The sequence below is a fragment of the Crocuta crocuta genome, unplaced genomic scaffold, assembly GCF_008692635.1.
Source record: "Crocuta crocuta isolate KB4526 unplaced genomic scaffold, BGI_CrCroc_1.0 scaffold266, whole genome shotgun sequence".
Taxonomy (NCBI): Eukaryota; Metazoa; Chordata; class Mammalia; order Carnivora; family Hyaenidae; genus Crocuta; species Crocuta crocuta.
Window position 1 is genome coordinate 8712954 of NW_027531005.1, and position 23774 is coordinate 8736727.

Consider the following 23774-nt stretch of genomic DNA (forward strand, 5'->3'; position numbering starts at 1 on the left):
CTTAGAAAAATGAGACTTTAGAAAATACTATTATCTCTTGAATCCTGCTGCCCTGCCCCAGTGAATTGGTGGAACTTTTATGATCTGGGACTTAGCAGCCATCACTGTCTTGCTCATTCAGAGGTTCCCAACATCGGCCTACATTGATATAGTCTTGGGCAGAGGTAGCAGAAGCAGTGGCTTAGAAGAGAAATTGAATAGGGAACTGCTTCAGAGTGGAGTTCAGGTCAGAATAAAGCAAAGCTCCAGAGAATTTGGTTAGGATGTTCTTCTGCCAGATTTTGAGTTGTTGTTTGTAGTTCATATTATATAGTAGGTGTTATGCTTCAGGACATTTACACTCTTCTCTATTGACTGTCATTCTCTGTAGCGAGGATGGAATATTCAGCCTATCAACTTCTATTTATTTAACTGTTATGTACATTGCCTAACTTGGATACTCACCATTTACTTTCTAATGTGCATAATAAAGCATGTCTTCTTCCTGTATGTACGTCTGGGCTTCTTTTTGTGTAGAAGATATTATGCTATCAAGAATGACCTTGTATAGATTACAATCTTCATATCTCTTACTACACACAATATATTTTTATCTACCATTCTTTCTTAGAGAAAAATAAGCTCAGTGGGCTATCTTACTAAAACTTTATTAACATTGTTTTCTAAACATTTATAGGCAGTGCAGGGACACCTGTCACTTTTAATGAAAATGGAGATGCTCCTGGACGTTATGATATCTTCCAGTATCAAATAACCAACAAGAGTGCAGAATACAAAATCATTGGGCATTGGACCAATCAGCTTCATCTAAAAGTAAGTATCACTATAAATTTGCATTAATGGATAATAATTCTCAAATAGGAATGCTTTAAGTTTGTAAATATACATTTTATTAGACTTGATTGTCTTATAATTAAGTTTTCAGAAAATGTCTGATTTTATCCTTCCTTCAACTTTGAAATGTTATGGAAAATCTTAAATGTCTGTAGAGAAATCTGGTATGTAGGGATTTAATGAAAGATCTCATTTCTTTTTAAGTGACTGTATTATATTTAGGGAAATTTTGCCCTTTTCTGAAAGACTCACTTGTTTACATGTTGGTATACTCTGTGTGTGTGTGTGTGTGTTGTGGGAAAAGAATGACAGAGTGTGCCATGAATGATTACATGTAGGCTTAAAAGTAAATGTATTTTACCTTTGTGTGTGTGTGTGTTGTGGGAAAAGAATGACAGAGTGTGCGATGAATGATTACATGTAGGCTTAAAAGTAAATGTATTTTACCTTTGCTGTTTTGGAAATTGAGACCTTATGGCTATGCCTGAAGGATGGAAGTGAATCATGATCTGTATTTGCAAACCTCTTTGAATCACACCAGAGCAAGTTAATGTACACACAGGCGATGGTCGGATCCTTTAACAGCCTTTTGGGCTGCCTCCTGTCCCTACCTACCCGGGGTGCTATCAAGGCCCAAGACCCACAGGTTTTGTATTTCCTAGAAGAGGCCATGTGAGGGAAACTTGGAGAGCCCAGCTTAAGCAGGGTCCCAGGGCCTGGGAGTGGTGCCAAAGGTGGCTGGGCATTTGCCTGTCCTGGTGTCGCCTAACAAGGAGCTCAGTCTCCTCCTGCTGGGTCTGGCAGGGACCTGGCAGGAGCAGCATGCAGGATGGCTGTGAGGTGCAGGGGCTTCATCAGTTGTGCCTGGATGGTGGCGGCCCTCCAGAGAGGCTCTCCCAGGGGAAGGGTCTGCGGGGACATTGGAGAGAGCTATGTGGTGCCGGCCCCCACCAATTATAAGGGGCTCTGGAGCAGGAAGCTGAACCTGAACCTGAGAGATAAGGGAGGTGCAGAAAGGGAGCAGGGCTGTCAGTGGCTGCATGAGGGTGTTGGGTGACTGGAGCAGCACCTATTTGCCACTAGGTAAGGAATTAGTTCACATTTTAACAGCCATCCTGTGATATCAGCGCACTGGCTCTTTCCAGTATAGAGAAATAAGGAACGTGCCCTATAGTCTCAGCTGAGGATTGGCGTTCATTCATTCAGCACGTCTTCGACAACGGGAAAATAGGACTATCTACAGGGACTTAATGTTTCCTCTGTAGGCAGTCACGGGCTTTGTAAATGCTTCAAATAAGCTAGAAACATATTCGTGTAATGCCTGTTGTTCTAATGTGTATTTCAGTCTTTCCCGTAATGAAAGTAACTCTTCTTGATTCTCAAAGCCTTCATAACACTGTGAGAATTAGTATACCTCCTAAATGAACAATTAAGCTCATTTCTTAGCCATCCCTTATCCTAGCTAAAAGTAAAAGCTTATGACGTACACGAGGGTGGAGATCATTCTTGTCTGTATGTGTGTAACATGCTCACATGTGCTTTCTTGTGTTTGTACCCATTCAAAAGACATCAAGTGGGTATTTTTAATACAGCTTTTTACTTCTGTACCTCCAAAGAGAGCTCCTGAAGTGGCATACTTATTCTGCATCAGTCACTGAAGTTTTCAACAAGGAGGCAGATGATGAGAAATAATAACAGTAGGATATTTATGATCTACTGTCTCTGAAATGACTTCCTGATAATTATCACACTTTGGCATTCAATAATGCACAAAGACAGCTTATATTTCTAACTATTGTTGTGCTTTGTAAGACCATGTATCTGCAGTTAACTACATGCAGCAGCCTGAAGAAATCTTATCTACTGTTCCGCAACCCAAATTAACATATACTGAAGCATATTTTTGATAAGTCTACAAGTCATTAATGCCGATCTGAAAATCAATAGTTTCGTCAAAAGCTCTTTTGAAAGTGAACCTATGTGAAATAAAATAATTAAGCATGACAAAGAGAATTTGATAAGGGTTAAAATAGGTTAGCTACTTTTTATCTGATATTTATTAATGCCAAACTGCCTATTACATTCTATAACTAAGGATGTGCATAACAAAGTTCAGTGGTTGAAAAAATGTCCACTATACTAAGATGCCTAAAATATTTTTACAAACAAGTATATATATACACACACATATCTTTCTATGTATGTGCATGATGTATTTATTATAAAACCTCATACTAATCTCAAGCTGTTCTTTTATGTACATTTAACAGTGCATGAGAGTTTTATGTTTATTATTGTGTTATTGCTCATTAAATATATCAAAACAATTTGTAAGAGTTATTTCTTATGCATGATTATGACCATTTATAACTATATAGCAGTACCAGCTTTACTGAAACAGAGATTGTATCCCTCAGAAGAAAAGTAAGTAAATTAGACTGTGGGGAAAGGTTGTAAGTCAGGGTTGACTTCTGGAGTTTAGCAGGACAAATTGTTTCTTCTTGGATCAGTGACCTGTTTGAAGGTGGGGTGGGGAGTGCTTGGAAAGTGACCAATTTATTAAAGTTCTGCTTAATCACTCTCAACAATAGCTAAAACATGGAAAGAGCCTAAGTGTCCATCAACGGACGAATGGATCAAGAAGATGTGGTTTATCTATACCATGGAATACTACATGGCAGTGAGAAACAATGAAATCTGGCCATGTGTAGCAACATGGATGGACCTTGAGGGTGTTATGCTAAGCTAAATAAGTCAGGCAGAGAAGGACAAATATCACATGTTTGCACATATAGGAGGATTAGGAGGAACCTAACTGAGGACCATGGGGGAGAAGAAGGGGGGAAATGGTGGGGGAAAGGGAGAGAGGCAAATCATGAGAGACTCTTGAATGCTGAGAAACAAACTGAGGACTGATGGATGTAGGGGGGAGGGAGGAGATGGGCATGGAGCAGGGCACTTGTGGGGATGAGCACTGGGTGTTATATGGAAACCAATTTGACAATAAACTATTTGTAAAAAAAATAAATAAAGTTCTGCTTACATATTAGTCAAGGCACCAAACAAATGCTTTGCTTCAGTTTTATCATCTGTAAAATGGACACTTATTAGCACTTGTTTTATATGATTGTAATAAGAATTAAATGAAATAATATAATGAAGCATTTAGTCCAGAGCTTGGCACACAGAGAATCCATAAACATTACCTATTCTTAATCCAGTGTCTCGTGAGTCTATATGGCCAGTGGGAGACATGATAATCGATGTTGTGAGTAAAACACTGCTCATTATAGAGGCACTTGAATTTGCTTCAGAAAATTCTGAGAGAATCTCTTCATCAAAATGCTGACCATTTGTCTCCATAGCCCATTGTTTCTTCTTATCTTTAATATTGGCCTTAATACTTTAGAAAATCTATCTACACTTGAAAAGTAACCTTTATGTAAGATGAATATAAACTTTCTGAATGATAGCACATGGCTAAGTAATGTCAGCTAGGCAATTATTTTTTGAATGGATTTGATAGATTTCTTCTGTGCACATGCTCTGTGCTAAGTTTTGGGACTGGAGGGGATATGTGGTTCTCAGGGTCCTCATAGACTGGAAGGATAGCCCGACACTCAATGCTAGCGCAGTGAGGCAGGTGTGTGGATGAAGGTGCTTGCAGTGTCTCTGAGCAGCAGCCCAGACAGATGCTCCTAATCTGGCCTGGCTGCTGCTGCTGGTTGTGTTGAGGGCCAGGGAAGGATACTCTTCCCTGTGCTCCCGTGTACTCCATCTCTCCTCAGTCTATTAAACCAGATTTACAGTAGATTTTACACTCTCATTAGTAAGCATTTATCAGCCAGTTATTGGATTGAATTCTGCTTCTTTTCAAAGAGCCAGTTTTTCTGGCTGAATTCAACCATAGGACGATTTCATACACAGACGGTATATGATGAAGCATGTATGAGTGTGACAGATTTGCTCTGAATGTAACTTAGTGGAGTGAAAGAATTTTTAAAACAAGCAGAGGATTTTTTTCTTTTTCCTGGAAAATTATGAGGTGTTTTATTTCCTCAAAAGCGTGTCTTTATTGTTCCAAATATTATTGCTTCTTTTTCTTTATGATGGAACTAACATATGTTCTTAATGTAACAACTACAATCAGTTCGTATAATTGTTTAGTTTGACTTAGGTTTTCTATTCAGTAGTCTCAGTCCATGCATGAAGGGCGTGTTGTCTGAGAGTGAATTTGAACAATTAGGTCTCTCCATTTTGTTAGACTGAATCTCTCAAGAGGTAGGTGGTCTTTATTAGTGATTACAGAACATATTGTAACCTAGAGGTTCCGAGTAAACAGAAGAGCGTGAACTGCAAGGAGAGGAGCCATATGCTGCTGTAAGTCCACAGGGAGAAGGTATATGGAGGTTACTGGATGTACCTAAAATAACTCAGGGCTCACTTTCTTATACTTCCAATCAGAGCTTACTGTTTTTTTTATCTTTTAGTTTGTATTTTTTGATTATGGTAGGAATGAGGCAGATGGTTTTGCTTGTCTTTTTATTCAAGTAAATAATTTGGAAATAAATAATAGTAAAGGATAGCAACTTTATAAGAGAGTCTCAACCATGATTGTTAGTGGCACAGTGTGAGTGATTTGCAGAAGGACTTCATTGACCCTGATTTAATTTTAATTGGGTCACTCCATAGATGAGAGTTACTCTTCAAGAGGTACTGAATCCTGATCCTCAGTTATCTCATCTGTTAAGTGGGAATAATAAATGGGCTTATTATGAAGACTGAATGCATTAGAATACAGTGGTGAAGAATGTGACCTCAAAGTCAGAAAAATATTTGAATTACAACCTTCTATTCATGAATCTTGTAGCCATGGACATGTTATTTTACCTTTTTTAGTCTTATATTCTTCATCTGCATGAAACAATCATAATTACTTCATAGTTCTTGAGGTAATTAAAGGAAATCACATACACAAAGATTGTAGAACATTGCTTGCCATATATTCACTATTACATGAATATGGTAATAATAATTTGTTTTGTTTTGCCACAATAACTAGTCTATTGCTGAGGACCTGTAGTTTCTATCTAAAATTCCATATATGCAAAGTCTTTTTTGCCTTTATTTTGATGTTTTGAGTAGGGATTAACCTTAAAAAGAATTACATACAGGGGCACCTGGGTGGCTCAGTTGGTTGAGTGTCCAACTTCAGCTGAGGTCATGATCTCACAGTTTGTGGGTTCGAGCCCCACATCAGGCTCTGTGCTAACAGCTCAGAGCCTGGAGCCTGCTTCAGATTCTGTACCTCCCTCTCTCTCTGACCCTCCCCTGCTCACACTCTGTCTCTCCCTTTCTCTCTCAAAAATAAACATTAAAAAATTAATTTAAAAAAAGAAATACATACACCATGATAACATTTCTGTGCCTGTACAATAAACCCAAAATATTTTTTTTAGTATTAAAAATGGGCTCCATGCTTTGGTGGCAGCCAGAAACTTGAGCAAAATACTTGGTGTTTAGCCTGATTAAATCTCTCTTTCCTACGTGCGCTCTCTCTCTCTCAGAAATAAATAAAACATTTTAAAAATTAAAAAAAAGGGGGGGCGCCTGGGTGGCTCAGTCAGTTATGCATCCAACTTCAGCTCAGGTCATGATCTCATGGTTCATGGGTTCGAGCCCCGCGTCGGGCTCTGTGCTAACTGCCAGCTCAGAGCCTGGAGGCTGTTTCAGATTCTGTATCTCCCTCTCTTTCTGACCCTCCCCTGCTCACGCTGTCTCCCCCTCTCTCAGATATAAATAAAACATTAAAAAACATTTAAAAATAAAAAAAATTAATCTGTCTTTCTTATGTATATGTAGTATATATCATTTATAATATAATATTTTAATATAAATATAATATTTTAATATAATGTTTAATTATATGTATATATATATTTGCCTGTAAGTGGTTAGTCAGGTACATGCTGTAACTGGAGTTTCCTCAACTTTCTTGGAATACAAATTGAAGGAATTCTTCAGTGTCCTCATTTGCCTTGTGGGTTTGCTGTTTTGGATAAACATCACAAGTTTTTAATCAAAACCATTAGATTAATTAAATAGAGAAATAGCTTTTCTATAATGAAGGGTATTGAAATAGTCTTGAAGTAAAGATGGGTTGAATGAAGCTGGAACAGTATTTGAGGGGAGACTTGATCCTTTATTTGCTTGGACTCTTAGATGTCATGCATTTTCTCTTTGCCTCGATTTCCCCATTTGCAAAGTTGCCTACATTTAGAAATTCTCTTCCATATCATTGTCAGTGCTTATGAAAGACAGTTCACCCTGTGAGGCCAGCATGTACAAGCTCTTCCTTTCCCACAAACCATGAATGTAAAGCCAATTCTCTGAGACCTTTCATCACATTCTGACAGAACTTTAAATGCTACTGTAGTTCCTGTCTGTATACTCTATCCTGAAAGACTACTTTGCTTCCATTCCTTACCAGATGACTATTAGTCAAGACTATCATTTTATTTATTAGATGCAAATATATTCCTTTTTTTAAAAAAAGTCATTTTGGGGTCAGTAGTTATATCTCTGTTTATGAGAAAACAAGCATTTGATAAATTCATGTTTTTGACATGTTGAGCAAATGTCAAGGTGATTAAATTTTAACTAGGTTCTTGCTAGCCTAGAGTAGTTGCTCAGTAAGTATTTGTTAAATGTCATGAATAATATGCTGATATTTTCTAAATACTGACTGAATATGGGACAGTGATCCAAGATTATTGATTAGGGAGTGGACTTGTGCACAGATTATTTATTCAGTGACTGCTCCTTGCCAGGCAGGATGCTAAGTGTTGAGGAGAACAAGGTTCAGTAAAATAAACTTCCAGATATTAAAAGATTTGCAGTTCATTAAAGGCAACTGTATACTTAAATAATTACAATAAAAGCATAACCAGGGAGAGATTAAAGAACAAACTATGAATTCAGAAGGTATAATGATTACTTTCAACTACAAGGACTGGATAAAATTTCTTGATAGATGAGATTCAAACTGATATTCAGTTATTCTGGTGGCCAGAAATGATTGCAAGAGTGTGTAGTTCATGGAAAAAGCATCCATCCATCTCCATCCATCCATTCATCCACCCATTCCAGAATAAAGTACCTTCAATGTGCCACTGCTATACTAGGTGTGTAATGATGTAGAGGTATTTTAGATTCAGTTCATAGGGTCCCCCCTGAATGAACACTAAGTAGCAGCAGAATCCAAGGTAATGTCTGGTTCATGAGTCCACATTGCATCCATCCATGTTCCTTTATTCTTATCTGTCTTAAGCACACATTCTTATTGATAAAGTAAGATTAGTGTTCACAGAGAAACATATTCTGTCTTGGTCTGGAAACTGGGAAATTGGGAGCTGTTTTGATCCAACTGGTTTGCAATATCCCCATAGAGAGAAGTTGGGAAAACCCTAATACTTGGATGGCCTGAAGAAAGAAGCCTGACGTTTAGAAGGCCTCTACCATTTGTCCTCAGAGAAACACTGATAATTTAGGGCAAAGAACCTATTGTACTTGTCTTTGAATCTTTAACAATTAGCACAATGTGGGTCTCACTCAATATTCATTAAATAAATTAAAGAACTAAAAAATAAAAGTACTGTTATTTTTACAAGACCATAAATTTGAGCTGACCCTAAAATACTAATCTGGAGATAAGGTACAACCTAGAGCACATGGGGTAAGGATAAAACTCAGAGCCATAACAGTAATCAGGGATAAAGTCAGATACAAAAGCCAGAATGGAGAATCTAGTTTAGGATACACCTAATCAAGCCCCATAAAGAAGAAGGGAAAATCCAAAGTCACAGACAAGAGGAGTATGTGTAGGGGGCCCCATAAAATTCTGCAGGCATTACTGTTACTGTTACCACTGTCTTTTATTCCTGCCATGCCATTTGCAGAGCTTCCCATACCCTGTAGGACCTCAACGTTGCTTAGTGGCTTTGATGCTTACTTTGAAAGAGCAATATCCATTGCTGCCTGTTTGACAGATTCTCTCTGCCTTATCTGTCCATCTACGTGGTTTGAGGCTTGTTCCATAAGATACTTAAAAGGGTTTACTAAGATACATTACACAGTAGAATAAACAAACCAGGAAATTAGGAAGGAAGGATAAAGAGAGTTAATAAATTTTAGTTAGTAGTCAAGTTTGATTTCCTCATCAGTAATTGGCTGTTCAGTAGAGTAATATTTTAAGAACAAAATTATGCCATATAAAAATATGGCTTCCTGAATAAAGTGCCTCCAATGTGCCATTGCTGTGATATTTTAAGAATATGCCATATAAAATATGGTTTAATCTGATTAAGATTTGAGATTCTGGAATCAGTTATATCAGTGTTGTTGGAGGCAGATTCCTGGAGTAATCTAATAGCATCCAGGGAATCTAGTAGTTTGTCAGAGAAATGTAAGTAGAACATTAAAAAGCCTGTCATTATTGATGAAAATAAAGAAGTAGTTGTAAGTGCTTAAAAAGCTATTTTAAAATTTTTAATGTTTTTTTTTTTATTTTTGAGAGACAGAGAGACAGCGCATCAGCAGGGGAGGGGGAGAGAGAGAGAGAGACACAGAATCTGAAACAGGCTCCAGTCTCTGAGCTGTCAGCACAGAGCCCAACACGGGGCTCAAACCCACAAACTGTGAGATCATGACCTGAGCCGAAGTCGGACTCTCAACCGACTGAGCCACCCAGGTGCCCCTTAAATAGCTATTTTAATAAAAATTGTGACAGTGACACAGAAAGGGAAATTAAAACTTAAATGATAGAGATCAAATTAGAAAATGCAAATCAGAAAAAATGTGATGCAAGTCAAAGAAGGACATAACATAAAATACAAAATGCTTCTTTATATCAACACCAAAAATGGACAAAGGAAGATGGTGATGCTTGACTTTTATGGGGATAATAAAGTAATAAAAATTATAATAAATGGCATTTAAATCCCTATTCTAACCTTTGGAGAAGTAAAGTAAGTACAATTTTAACATGATGAGTAGAATAGGAAAGGTCAAAATAAGGTTATAAACATAAAATGATAATGTAGAATAGAGGAATAACTAGTAAAAAAAAGTCATTTTCTTATGGTAAAATTGCTAAAATATATGTGAACCCTGTATGCTAGGGTACTTTTAAAAAGCTCAATGGACACATCAGTGTTATTCAAAATCTATAATGTGCAAGAGAATTACAAGTAAAAACTAAAAAGTATTATATATGAATAAAATATGTCATCCCAGCTATAGATAGAGGTCAGTAGCTGATAAGGGCATGAAACTAAGAAGAATAAAGTTACTATGTCTGTTAGCATGGCATCTTTCCTCAAAATTTGCACTATTTAAGGAAGGAAAATAGAGACAGAACCTGGATCTTCCCCAAAGTCTCTGTACCATTTTATAGGTTATCGACCATTACCACCAAATGAAGTTTTAGAAATGTACAGTTGGGTATAAACTAGGGTGTTGTAACATAAGTACATAAGTAAATGACAGAGACATACAACAAAGACACATAAAGGTACCAAATTTTACTATTCTTTTATTGCTTTTTGATCTAAAATCATTTTTTAATTAAAAAGTTAATATTTTATATATTTTTGAGACAGAGACACAGGGCATGAGTAGGGAAAGGGCAGACACACACACACACACACACACACACACACACAGAATCTGAAGCAGGCTCCAGGCTCTGAGCTGTCAGCACAGAGCCCGATGCAGGGCTCCAACCGTGAGATCATGACCTGAGGCTAAGTCTGACACTTAACCAATAGAGCCACCCAGGCTCCCTTAAAATCATTTTTAATTAAACTTATTTTAAAATACATGCAGTTGTAACAAATAATAAGGAAAGATCTCATGTCCCTTTGCCTCTTTTTCCCCAACAATAACATCTTGAAAACTATAGTGTAATATTGCAATCAGGACATAGACATTTATATGGTCCACAAATCCCCCCAGTTTTACTTATGGTCATCTGGTGTGTGTGGGGGGGGGGTGTAGTTCTGTGCAATTTTTTTTTACCTGTATTGGTTCATGTTTTTACCACTATGGTCAAGATACAGAACATTTTCATCCCCATGTTGCCCTTTAATTGCCAGATCCATTTCCCTCCCATACACCTCCCTCCAGTACCTCGCAACAACGCACATGTTCTCTATTTCTACAAATTTGTCATTGTAAAAAAATGGAATTATACTGTGTGTAATCCTTTGAGTTTCAGCTTTTTTCATTCAAAGTAATTCCCTCAGAATTTATCCAAGTTGTGTATTCCTTTTCATTGCTCAGTATTATTCCACAGTATGGCTGTACCAAGTTTAACTATTCACCCTTTGAAGGACACCTGCAAAATAATAATGAATAAGCCTGCTGTGTATATTTGTGGAGTTTTATGTAGAGAGAAACAAGAAAGAGTGATACTTTATCTTAGAACTGAATGAAATTCATTTTTATATGGCAGTTTTAGATTTCTAGTTAACCCTTTAATATAGAATATTTTTAGAAAATAAGAAACAGAACATTACACCTTATCCTTACACTTGGGATAGTGATGTCTTGGACATGGTAAATTTACCACAATTGCAGCAAATGTACGTAAGGAGAAAAAGTTCTCAATTAAAAACAATTCTGTGTAGTCTAGCTCTTTTTAACGTAGTAGTGTGTGAAAAAAGACCTGTATTGTTTCTTCTCGTGCTTCTACTTTCCATCCCTGTCTGCTGTGTTCTGTTGCTGTCTGTGGCACTAAAACAAAATTCTTACTGGTTTTCCAGGACTTTCAAAGTTGCCCCTGCTCTGTATTTCTGAAGTTGACTCTGGTAGGCTTTGCTGTGTTAGTTCTCGTTTGACTGCTTTGTAGCTATCAGGTCATTTGGTACATGCATTTCTCTGCATGCAGGCCATGATTTTAGATTCCAAATATCAGACATGACTTCTAGATTAAGCTACCGTATGATCTTTGAGACTACTGATCTAAACTCTTTGTAAAAATGTTTAAAGGGAACCCAAAGGGACAAATTACGATGGAAATCTTCTAGTACAAATATACTTTGAGCTAGGTATCTGTGAATTAGATGTTTTAAACTTGGTGACTAATTACCCTATCCTTAATATTAGTTAATCAAAGAACCAGTTGATTTTTATAAATGGGGTGTGATTCGATAGGGTGTGTGATTTAATAGGTGAGTGATTTCATGTTGTTCACGGCACCAATGGACTTGAAGGACAGACCCTATGATGATGCAGGATGTATCCCCATAGTTTAGGAGACTGATTTTCAGCCTGGGCTCTCACTAATCCTGAAATAGATTGGTGCTTTCTGACTTAATATTTGGGGCCTCAGTTTCCATGTTTATAAAATTACTAATTAAATATAACCTTTCACTAAAATTTCTTCCAGATCTATTACTTTCTAATTGAATACTTCAGATAATGAGTGTTACATGTATTTTCCTGTTTATTTACTTATTTTTAGATGAAAAAAGTACTGTCAGAGCACCTGGGTGGCTTAATTGGTTAAGAGTCTGACTCTTGATCTCAGTCACTCTTGATCTCAGCTCAGGTCTTGATCTCAGGGTTGTGATTTCAAGCCCCATGTTGGGCTCCATGCTGGGCATGAAGCTTACTTTAAAAAAGAAAGAAAGAAAGAAAAAGATAAATGTACTGTAAAAAAATGTAAGGCCTCAATCATCACTTCAACTATACAGAAGTGATGCTACAGTATAAAACTCACTAATCAGAGGTCTTATGTGATTAGTTTCAATTTGGGGGATTTATTTAAAGAAGCATGGCTGCTTACAGTCTATGAAAACTAAAACAGATATGGGAAAAGTCACCTTTGTTTTAATAAAAGTGTTAAAATTATTAATTAATGTTATTAATTAATGATACTTGTTATCTTTTGATTTTGCAGATACACGTTTTTATAATAGGCTTTAAAAATAGGACTGTGCTATAGGAAAGCTGTTTGTTCTATTAGATGGACCAAAAATCAAACAGCTAAGTAGAAATAACTAATGTGATTTGGGCAATGCTTGTTTATTTGGAAATCGCTTTTCAGCAAAGATAATAAAGAGCTAAGTTCTATGTGAAGAATTAGGGACCATCACAGTAGAGAAGAATAGGCCATATCTGAGCAATAAATGGGAGCTAGGCTTATTTTTGCTCCCATAAAAAAGGGGAAAATAAAATGATTTCAGAATTCCCACTATGCCATCTCAAATTTGGTTGCATTCAGCTTGTGACATTGAGACAATGAGCCCACAAGCATTTATTGCCCTTCACAAGCAGCATTTATTGCCCTTCACATTGTACACGGTAAGCAGCTTTATGTTTAGAGGTAGATGTATCGGGACTCATGTACAGAGATCACGTCTCCATTCTGCCTTCATGCCTGCTTATCCATTTCCTGGGTCTCCCTGGACTTCTTCCCACTCTATCAGGTTTTCACATATTTGTATGTTAAACTTTTCTCCTGAGATAAGTTTCACATCTGTTACTAGCTGGATAAGCAATTACTGGGCATTGCCTGAAAAATATAATTTTTTCATATCCTTTAAGAGATTCTTAAGAAATAATTGGTCTTAGAAAGTTAATGCCATTCTACTATCCTTATGACACAGCCTCCCACCGGACAATTGGCTCATTTTTCTGAGAGTTTGTGGTGACTCTGAAAATTAGAAGATAGTCTCTCTGACAAAAAAATAAAAAATAATATATTTTTTTCTAAAAGTGTTGGAAACTTGAGGCTGAAACAACTTCCAAAATGATAACTGTGGGTCTCGTCCAAGTCAGCATTTTCTCAAATGCCTTCCTGGAACACTGGTTCTGCAGGATTTTAAATAGCTGCTATATATGCACACAAAGGCTCTCTGGTCAAATAAGTTTAGGGAACGTTAGGACAACTGTTTTTGTTTTGTTTTGTTTTCCTGCAATACTTGTGGAGCCTTTAATATGCTAATGCACATTGTGGCTGACTGAGAAGGAGGCATCGAATATACTGTTTAATAAATTGATTTGACCGTGAATCCCTTTTTTATTTGAAGAACGTTTTGTGGAACTAATATTCCTTGAAGCTCACTTTGAGAAATGTGGGCTTAAGATGAGTTTTCCACCTAAGTCAAAATTTACATTTATTAACTCATTTAATCCTTATCATAACCCTATGGGTTAGTTACTAGTAGAATGACCATTTTTAGAAGAGAAAACTAAGATTAACAATAAGGGGCTATATTTAAGTTCACTCAGCTAGCAGAAATATAAGTGAAATTCATGGGCACACATGGCCCACTCCAGTGTGAGGGCTTTTAGGAATATTGAAGGAGAATCAAGATGAAGTGGTGAAATGGGAAACTAGGAAAATTTCTCATGATGACTCAGAAGCAGATGAGAATGCGGGAGAAAGATTTTAGAGAAAAGGCTGCCATAGGAGAAAGGTCCAAGAAGGAAGTCACCCTGAACCTAGATGGAGCTTGAATGTTCTGGGCATGGGACATGAAGGTAAGGCACACCAAGGATAGTGGGTAAACTGCACATAGGCAGAGAGGGGGAGTCTAGGAATTTTCATGAAGAAGAGAGCCAATGGGGGCACCTGGGTGGCTAGGTTGGTTAAGCATCTGACTCTTAATTTCAGTTCAGATCATGATTTCGCTGCTAGTGAGTTTGAGCAAATAGGGCTTCTGCTTGCAGTTCAGAGGCTGCTTGGGATTCTCTCTCTCCCTCTCTCTCTGCCTCTTCTCCACTCATTCTCTCTCTCTCTCTCACACAATAAATAAATAAATAAATAAATAAATAAATAATTGATTAAATAATTAAATAAATAAGTAACCTTAAAAAAAAAAAAGAACAGAGGAAATAGGAAGGGGAATCATTTTAAAAGTGAATTTTCAATTTGAATCTCAGCTTTGAGTACAGATGTCATCAGTCACTGGAAGGAAATGACCTGATCACACCTGGGCATTAGGAAAATTAAATGCCATCAGTGTTCAAAAAATGTGGCTTTCAGAGACCATTGTAATTTAACAATGCCACTTGACCATTTACATTTTTAATGAATAGGCATACTTTAGATTTAGAGCTATTGGCCACAAAAAGAAAATTATCCTTTATTCTAACCACAGCTTTCTTAGTAGTTTCTCAAGTGGGATAAGCAGGTTTTCTTTTTATAAAACACTTCAGTCTATTCTTTAGTATTTTCTTGAACTTCATATTGACCTGATGTCATTTTAAGGAATTTGGGGCATTTTAAGGTAGGGATAACAACAGTACAAAATTTATTGAATAATTATTTGTATAATGTTGGTTGATAACAGAGTACTAAGTAGATATCTTAGAGTTTAATTTTTACTAATCCCCCCTTTTTTAGCATATGTAAGTGAACAGTATAGTGAACCAACTCAGGAGACATTGTGGCTGAGCTTTTAGCTCAGTTGACAAATTATAGACACTCCTGGGGCATCCCAGAAAATAGACAAGTAAAATTTCTTTTGCGAGAATACCAACTGATTTTGCCTTTTCCACAAAAAAATCCAAAATAACTAGTTGGCCAACGATGAAACATTTTACCGGCATCAGAGCAAAGCCTTGCTGTAATGTCCATTGCCTGCCATAAGCTTATTAAAATGTCACTGCTCCAGAATAGCTGCTGACCCAGTGAGCACAATAACAGCTCTGAAACCTTTCCTCATTGAGGAAATGGAGGCTCCTATTATATACCAGATCCTATTTTACTGAATCTTTTTAAAGGTCAAAAAGGTTTTATATGTGAAAATACCTTGTAAACTTCAACATGCTGTAGAATTATTAGCTCTTATTCGTGAGGACCATAATTGTTTTGTATGGAAGATAACAGTCACACAGAGTCACATTTAAAAAAAAAAAATTTCAGGGCACCTGAGTATCTCAGTCAGTTGAGCTTCCAACCTTGACTCAGGTCATGATCTTGTAGTTCATGAGTTTGAGCCCCACGCCAAACTGACAGCTCAGAGCCTGGAGCCTGCTTCAGGAGTCTGTGTCTCCCTCTCTCTCTGCCCCTCCCCTGCTCATGCTCTGTCTTTCTCTCTCAAAAATGAAACATTAAAATAAATACTAAAAAAATTTTTTTTAATTCAACTTTGTCACTTGCTCATTTGGGAATATTTTTGACATATATTGATGTATGCATAAATTTAGTCAGAATTGGATTTGCCTACATTTCAACAGAACTGAACTTCTAATATTTAGTTTCTTCCAATTTTTGTGCCTCTTTTGGTGTGTGTGTGTGTGTGTGTGTGTGTGTGTGATGTTCAGTCTTTTACCCCTATTTAGAAAAAGAACTTATCATACCTACTTCATATAAAACAACACCCATGGAAAATTCTGGTACTGCAACTGGCACACAGAGTAGGTTCTCAGTAAATGTGGGTTGAATCTGAAAAATTTCATTGTAGGTTTGTCACTTTGCCATTTCTCCATTACTTCATGTGGGTAAGGCCAGATGGGAGGAAAAAATATGGTTTTTTCCTTTTAATTTTCTTTTTTTTAAGCTTAAGAATTGTTCTATAGCCGACATATAAAATAAAATACTCCTAACATTAGAGAGCTAAATTAAAGACCAACATTAAAAGCAGTAATTGTTCATGAGTGTGGCTTTTTACAGCCTTTCAGCAGATCATATTTATTGGCACGTACGAGATAGCTGCCCTTTGTCAGGGAGCCCGCACCATCCAGGAGCGCACCTCTGGAGCCTGGCAGCCATCTGCTGCTGCTCCCTGGTGGCTGCCCCTACACTGCCCGGTTGTCTAAATGTTGAGTGGGAGAAGAGAAAGGAGCAGCTGTCCTGGAGCTTTGCGGCTGCCTCTGCCCCCCTCCTTACCGAGCAGATCTGCAGCTCGGCTCTCAGCTCTCGGAGCAGGAGACACGCTAAGGCGGGCTGCAGTTCTCTCCACGCTGGTTGTGCACACAAACCACAAACCTCTTATTTGCCATCCTTTATCCTTCTCCTGTCTCTTATTCCCATGCCTCCTGCAGGATGCTAAGTGGGAATGGGGTCAGGACACTGAGGGGCAGTGCCCAGACGGGTGCGGGATTTGGGCCCTATTGTATTCTGCTTTTCATGTTGCCCCCCCTTTTTTTAGTCACAAATTCTTCTTGTGTCAGAAGTATATGTAAATAGCTCATTTCATGTAATTTCAAATCAATCTGCTTTGATGGCATGGCTGCTTTTATGTAACAGGAACATTAAGAATATAAAACAATTAAGAGTTTTTCACTCAAGTCTTATCTTTAAGGAGAATCATCTTCGCTGTCCAGAATCAGGTCTGTGAATGAGGGGAGAATCAGGAATCATTGAAATAAGCTTGACTGATTTATGTTGAGAAAAGCAGAGAAAGAAATGAATATATCTAGCACATGAGAGCTGGAGGAATAAAGAAAGGAGCACGGGCTGGTTTTGTGGGAGATTTCGAAAGTTGAAAAGGAAGAAGAGAGTTTTCCAAGTAGCTGCTAAATGTGAAAGGTACATATACAGAGAGACAGAGAAGGGAGGCAGGGAGAGAGACAAGACAGAGAGAGAGTGAATGAATGTTTAGATCAAGAAACCTCTAGAAAAAAGCATGCTCAAAGGGGCACAAAAAGATTTTTAAAACATTGTGCTTGGTTACATGGGTTACATAGAGATACATCTTTTGGAATTGCTGAGAAACCTCCATAAATCTTTAAGTTGCTTCCAAATTATGTTTTGGATATTTAGTCACTATGTGCCGTGAGGCAGCTGAGTTTTCTGTGGTGATAGTATTTGAATGTAAAGTGCCTTGCCTAGTGTATTTTAGAGTAAATCATTACCTAGAAGGTAGATTAGAATGGGATTTCAGTATTTTACAGCTCAGATGTTATCTGTAGTTGTCCTGGAATACTATACCAGAGCTGGAAGGAAATTTTAACTCCTTCTCTGATATTAGAATAATGGTTCGGGATGGTAATCTGCTGTTTGGCTTTGGACTACTAAGTGGATTCTTTTTTTTTTTTTTTGACTCAGTATTAAGTAAAGTCACTAAATTGAGACAGACTAAGAAGTTCCTTTAGGTAGTTGTGATTGGAAATTAGCTCTTTAACCTCACCTCATTAGATATCAAATACCTTAAGAAATGAGAGACCATTCAGAATGGACGCAGGAAGTCTGGCAGCTAAGTGTGGATTGGCTTCTGTGTTAAAGCCCTGCACCACTGGGGCTCTACTCTGAGGAATTATACTTGGATGCCAATAGGTATCCTTTTTGTCCTTGATGGCCAAGGGCAGAAAAATAGGCCTCTGAGTTATGGGGAGGGTTTCCTACTGAAATAGGATAGCTGCAGTAAGCCATGGATGCCATAGAGTCGGCAACTACAGGATTTGGCTCTAGTATATTTTCCTGGATTCAAAGACTGCACAACATATGCTTCTGAAGAAGACTGTCCTGCTGATCTAGAAAGTGAGCTGCAGAGTCAGTGGGAGCTGGGGTGTCATTAACTTATAATTAGGTTTTGATAATAAGGATTGAAGCCTCTACCATGCATTCAGACTGAAGGAATTTATACCCTAGGCCTGTGCAGTCAGAATCTTTACTGAATGCTTAAGGAATAAAACATTTAAAAAATATATCAAAAAAAGGTGGGAGCAGAGAAGTAGAGAACAGAATAGTATGGACTGATGTCTGATGAATTTCTATAAAGTTTTTAAAAGAAGGACGAGACTTAGAGATAGTTGCAAGCATGAGAGACATTAAAAACTGGAAAACGGTGACCTCATACGTTGTGCTCTCTGTTATAAATTTAGCCCTCTTTTAGTATTTGTGAGTGACATCAATACATATCTCAATCACTTTTCATTATTTTGGTGGGAATTTAATTTTTAAAAATTATGTAATACTGGACCCAATTCACATGGTACATTGGCTTTGCAAATGTTAAGGATATTTAGAGCAGAGGAAACCAAGGCTCAGGAAGTAGAAATGGCTTATTCATGAGCCTTTAGCTATAGCCCTTGACCAAGATTCCAACTGCTTATGTTGTACAGTGGCTGCCCCCACTGACCTCCATCATGTGTCTTATTATTAACCACTCGAGTAGGTGGAGGCCTGGAGATGGAGGCTAATGGTTGGGTGATGAGAGAAATATATTTGGCGCAAGACCTAAATTTTCACATGGAAATTAAGGTGCCAGAGTAAGAGAGACATAAATACAAGAAAAGAAAAGAAAACTTACCTTAGAGCCTTAGTACATAGAGGGGTCTTTAAGGGATTGGTGTCTCATAAATGTAATGGTATCAAAGTCAGAAATGTAAAGATTTCATGGGGCACCTGGATGGCTCAGTCAGTTGAGTGTCCAACTCTTGGTTTCGGCTCAGGTCATGATCTCATGACAGTGCAGAGCCTCTTTGGGCTCTTTCCCTCTCTCTCTTCCCCTCCCCTGCTCATTCTCTCTCTCTCAAAATAAATAAGTAAACTTTAAACAATGTAGATGTATCATAATAAAAAATATAGTGTATATATCTAAACAAATATAATGCTCCTGAGTCCCACATTGATATTTGATTATTCCGTTATGGTGGTTTGGTTAATATTTTTCTTTCTTTCCTCAGCTTTGAAAACAAGACTCATGGGTCGGGTAGCAGATTTTGTTTCACTCTCTAAAGTGTCTGTTTTCTATCCTTACAGTGTGTGGTAGCTCACAACCAACCGGGTGGGGATAACCACCAGAGAATTTAAGAGGATGGCAAGTAAGCTGGTTCTGAGACAGCTTGGAATTCAATAGGGCTGACAGAAGACAGTGAGTCATGTTATGCTATCCTGGCCTAATCGAGTCAGTATTCATCAGGGAACCTCTGCACAGGAAGTGCCGATACCACGCCTTAACAGCCAGGGCAATCGATAGCATCAGACAATAGATGTAGTCTCTGGGCCAGCCAGCAGAACAGTTCAAATAAATGAAGGCTGCTTGGGGGGGGAAAGTGCACTGCACTTCGTGAGTGTCTAATTAAAAAGAAAGAAAGAAGGAAAGAAAATGAAAGAAATGGAGTTCTAGTTGTCCTGAGGGATTTCAGGTCGCGACGCATTTAAAGACTTAACTGTGTCGGAAAAAAAAGCAAGGTGAAAAAACAGAGTTGGAAAACACATTTGAAGATTCAGGTAGTTAAGATTTCAAACAAAGACCAGGCCTGAAGGTACAGCTTTATCACTGAACATGTGATAGGTGGGAAAATTCTTAGACCCTAAGAAAAGGTACTTTTATGTCTGGCATCAGAATGTATTCATGATGAATATATGGCTTTCCAAATTCATCACAACCATTTCTTAAATCCTCTTCGTCTGTGCTCAGACTTCTTGACTGCTCACTACTGCTTCACTTGATCGTGATAAACTCTGTGGGTATCTACTAAAGGGCTCTATACTCCACTGAAATCAGTGAATTTGTTTATGTCCAGCAATGATGATGAGTCCAATATTCTGCCAGTAACAATAGTTGTGTTTTTGAGGTAACGGTTTATTTATTATTAATTATTATTCAGTGTTAGTACACGAACAACATCATTGACTGAACCCAGAAGTATGAATTTAGTTTCCAGGTGTTTGGTGATGACGGTGGTGCCATTTAAAATGGTGTTTTAAGGTTAGCTTTTAAATTTATTTTGAAGTTTTTATTTTAGAAAACTGCTTGAAGTAGGAAGTAAGAATAGCTGATTGTATCTTTCCAGACGTTGGACTCAGTGCAGAAGGGCAATCTCTTCTAGGTATTTACCAGTTCTTTGTGTTCGTTTTTGTTGTTTTGTTTTTGTTTTTGATGACAACTCCAAATATTACTTTCATATCTTGAATCCTTCATCAAATTATCTACACATTGTGGTAAGAAAGGTTGTATAAGAAACCAAAAAAGACTTGGTTCACTTTTGCTACCCTTCACTCTCTCTCCTTTTCCCTGTTTGTTGTTATGGTACTGTGTTGAGATTCTGGTTTTTCTTCTGGTAAATTTTGTAACCACGGAAAAATATACTTAAGCCTCTATTTCTGGCTCCAATCTTTTGAAGTATATCTTATAAGACAAATCTCAACTTTCTGCTTTATAAGAAAAATACATTAAATTGTACCTGTTTTCTTACCCTCTTTCTTCTCTTGTATACACTTTTTTTTTTTTTTTGGAGCCTCACTTTCACTTTCACATCATTAAGTTGTTAATATTGACATTCTGTCCTGTGAGGACAACCACTGCTTCTCTTCCTTTGTCCCTAGATTGACTCTAAAAGTAGAAAAGAAATAAACATTTACATTACTGTGACCCTGTACACATTAAGATCTGGCTAAGACTCCATTTCCTCCTCCAAAAGATCTGATGCCATAAAGCTGGGCCACCCAGAGCAGAATGTTGCTGGCATCAAGGTCAGATGGGTCCTCTTTTCTTATGCTCAATCTATTGCTTAACATTCAAATATATTGTTATTTGTCTTATATTTAGACTTCAAAAAATATTTGTCCTGGTTTTCCAATTATCATACTGCCTGTTTTCTCTTGCAGAGTCATTGTTCTCTCTCTCTCTCTCTCACCCTCTGTCTCTTTCTCTCCTTCCCTCCCTCCCTCCCTGTCTCTACATTATAATCATGAGTCTTCAACCACCTTAGAGACTTTCCTTCTGGACCTCTCTTTCTCCCTGTTCCCAGCTTTACTGGTTACTTTGTAAGTTTGCTGTTTAACTGCCCTCCCCTGAATTCCCTTCTTGGATAAAATACCATCTCATGAATTTCATGTTTTCCTCTTACATAATTTACTTCCTACATTTTTAGGATATGTCTTCAAATACATCCCCATACTAGGGTCCAAGGGAAGAAAACTCTCAGTAAATGTCTAAAAAATAGCTTTATTCTGCCTTGTACTTAATTGATGGCTTGGTTGGATCTGGAAGCATTGATAGAAAATTATTTTCCATCACAGTTTTGAAGGAATTACTTGGTTGTTTCTAATACTTTCTACTGCAATAAGAAATACCTGGGATGATTTGGTGTCATCTGTCATTCCTTGTACAGGGGACTCAGTGCACCCTTCCAGTATGAAGATTCATATCCTCAGCTCTAGAACATTTCTTTGTATTATTTATTAGCTATTTTGCCACCCTCAGTGTCTTCTGATTTTTCAGAATCCCACTGGAATTCTGTTAACCAAACATCGTACCCAGTGGGATGACCCTTTATTGCTCTTACATTTTTCTCTCATATTTATCTTTTTGCTTTACACATTCTACATGTTCTCAATTTTATCTTACAACCTTTCTAACTTTTAATTTAAGAATAATACTATTATCCGTAATAGAAGCATTTTTGATCCCTGATATTCTCTTTTAATAGCATCCTATTTTGTATTCATGGGTGAATTTTCCCCTTGAATATCTATAAATACATGATTTACAGTTTTTTAAAGTTCCTTTCATTCTGTGTAATTCTTCCCTTTCCTCCAAGATCAGAGATTTTTCAGCTGGTTTATGTTCTGTTCTCTCTTTCCTGCTGTTTAGTGATAGCTGGTTTAGGAATTTCCTGGGTAATTGGAATGAGTTTCCTCTGCTGTTATGAAAGAAGACTGACTTTCCCCCTCCTGAATCTCCGATCTGAAGAAGTCAGATCAGGAATTCTGTGCAGGTGAGAAGGGAGATAGGGTAGTTTATTCTCCTGAGAATGGCCAGGATGGCATACACACTAGAAGTCTTGGTATTCCCAGATATTTGTTCTGTTTCTTTAAGGACAGCCCTCTGGTTTCTTGCCCCTAGGTAGATGCCAAATGAATGGGATGGACATCTTATCCTGCTTCTGTAACATAGACCATCAGTGATCCTGCATATCTACTATTTTCAGCATAGTGTTTCAATATCATTTAAATCTTATAAAATTCAAATTACTTGATGTATCTCGGTGTTATATCTTCATGGAGTTTCCTTTGAGCAAGTTGGTTTACTTTGAAGCAACCTAGCAGTATATTTTAGATTGTCAATTTTCCACTTACTTTTATCTATCAACCAATCAACCTCTATTTTCTACATTTCTGGTATTTATTTAAAATGTCCTCCATTGGTGAAAACTCCTTTTATGCTTTGTGGGATTACATAGTCTCCAATGACTTTATTTTTTCTTGCATATCTAGAGGGGTCCTGCAGAGGGCTCCTGGAGTGATGGTTGGCAAATTCATGAGCCCACTCTTTATCCTAGTCCAGCAGGATCAATATGGTTTGAAAGTAACCTCATGAAATGTTGTCTTAGCTGTGATGAGATAATTGTCTATTAGTTGTGTAGATTATTAGATTTGGAAAAGAAATGACAGACATCACAGGAGTGATATTTAAATCTGTTCATAAGTTAAGCTGCCAACAGTCTAAATATATGTTATTAAGGCAAGATTTTGTTGGAATATTTACAAATGAATATATGAATTAACTGGATACCTGCTTTCCAAAAAGAGTTCTGGATTGTGTTTTTGCTCTTCCACATGTCTGGTTTTCCTAGGATGGGGTAGCCAGAGGAAGTGGTAACTTATGGAAGGAGATGTGTAGCTTTACAATTTAGTATCAGTAGCGTTCAGGAAAGGAAGGTGCTTTTCAAGACCTCTTCAACCTTCCAATAAATAGGTAATAGGAATAATTCTAGACTAAATTATTCATTACCACTTATAAAGCTTCTTTAGAGGCTTCTAGTCCTTGTCAGTGGGCAGCTTGCTTCCTAGGAGTATAGAAGATATTTTTGAATTTCTAATTTCTAGTGTATTTTATATTCATACAATGAAGTTGGCTATTGCAGCTGGAGTGGCTTAATGCTTTGAGCCCTAAAGTTATAATTCAAGAAATATCCTGCCTGACAGATGTTTAGGACCCATATCCCATTCCATGCTCACTGATGCAAAGACTTTT

The 23774-nt window shown here is 37.4% G+C and overlaps 1 protein-coding gene across 3 annotated transcripts in view; it reads left to right on the forward strand.

The window, feature by feature from the left end:
- The window catches only part of GRM8 (glutamate metabotropic receptor 8), a 739885-nt gene that overhangs the window by 599691 nt on the left and 116420 nt on the right, over positions 1 to 23774 (forward strand). For all 3 annotated transcript variants that reach the window (XM_077770781.1, XM_077770780.1, XM_077770782.1), the window contains one exon: positions 677 to 813. In XM_077770781.1, the coding sequence (XP_077626907.1) occupies positions 677 to 813 (137 nt within the window). The remainder of the gene's footprint in view (positions 1 to 676; positions 814 to 23774) is intronic.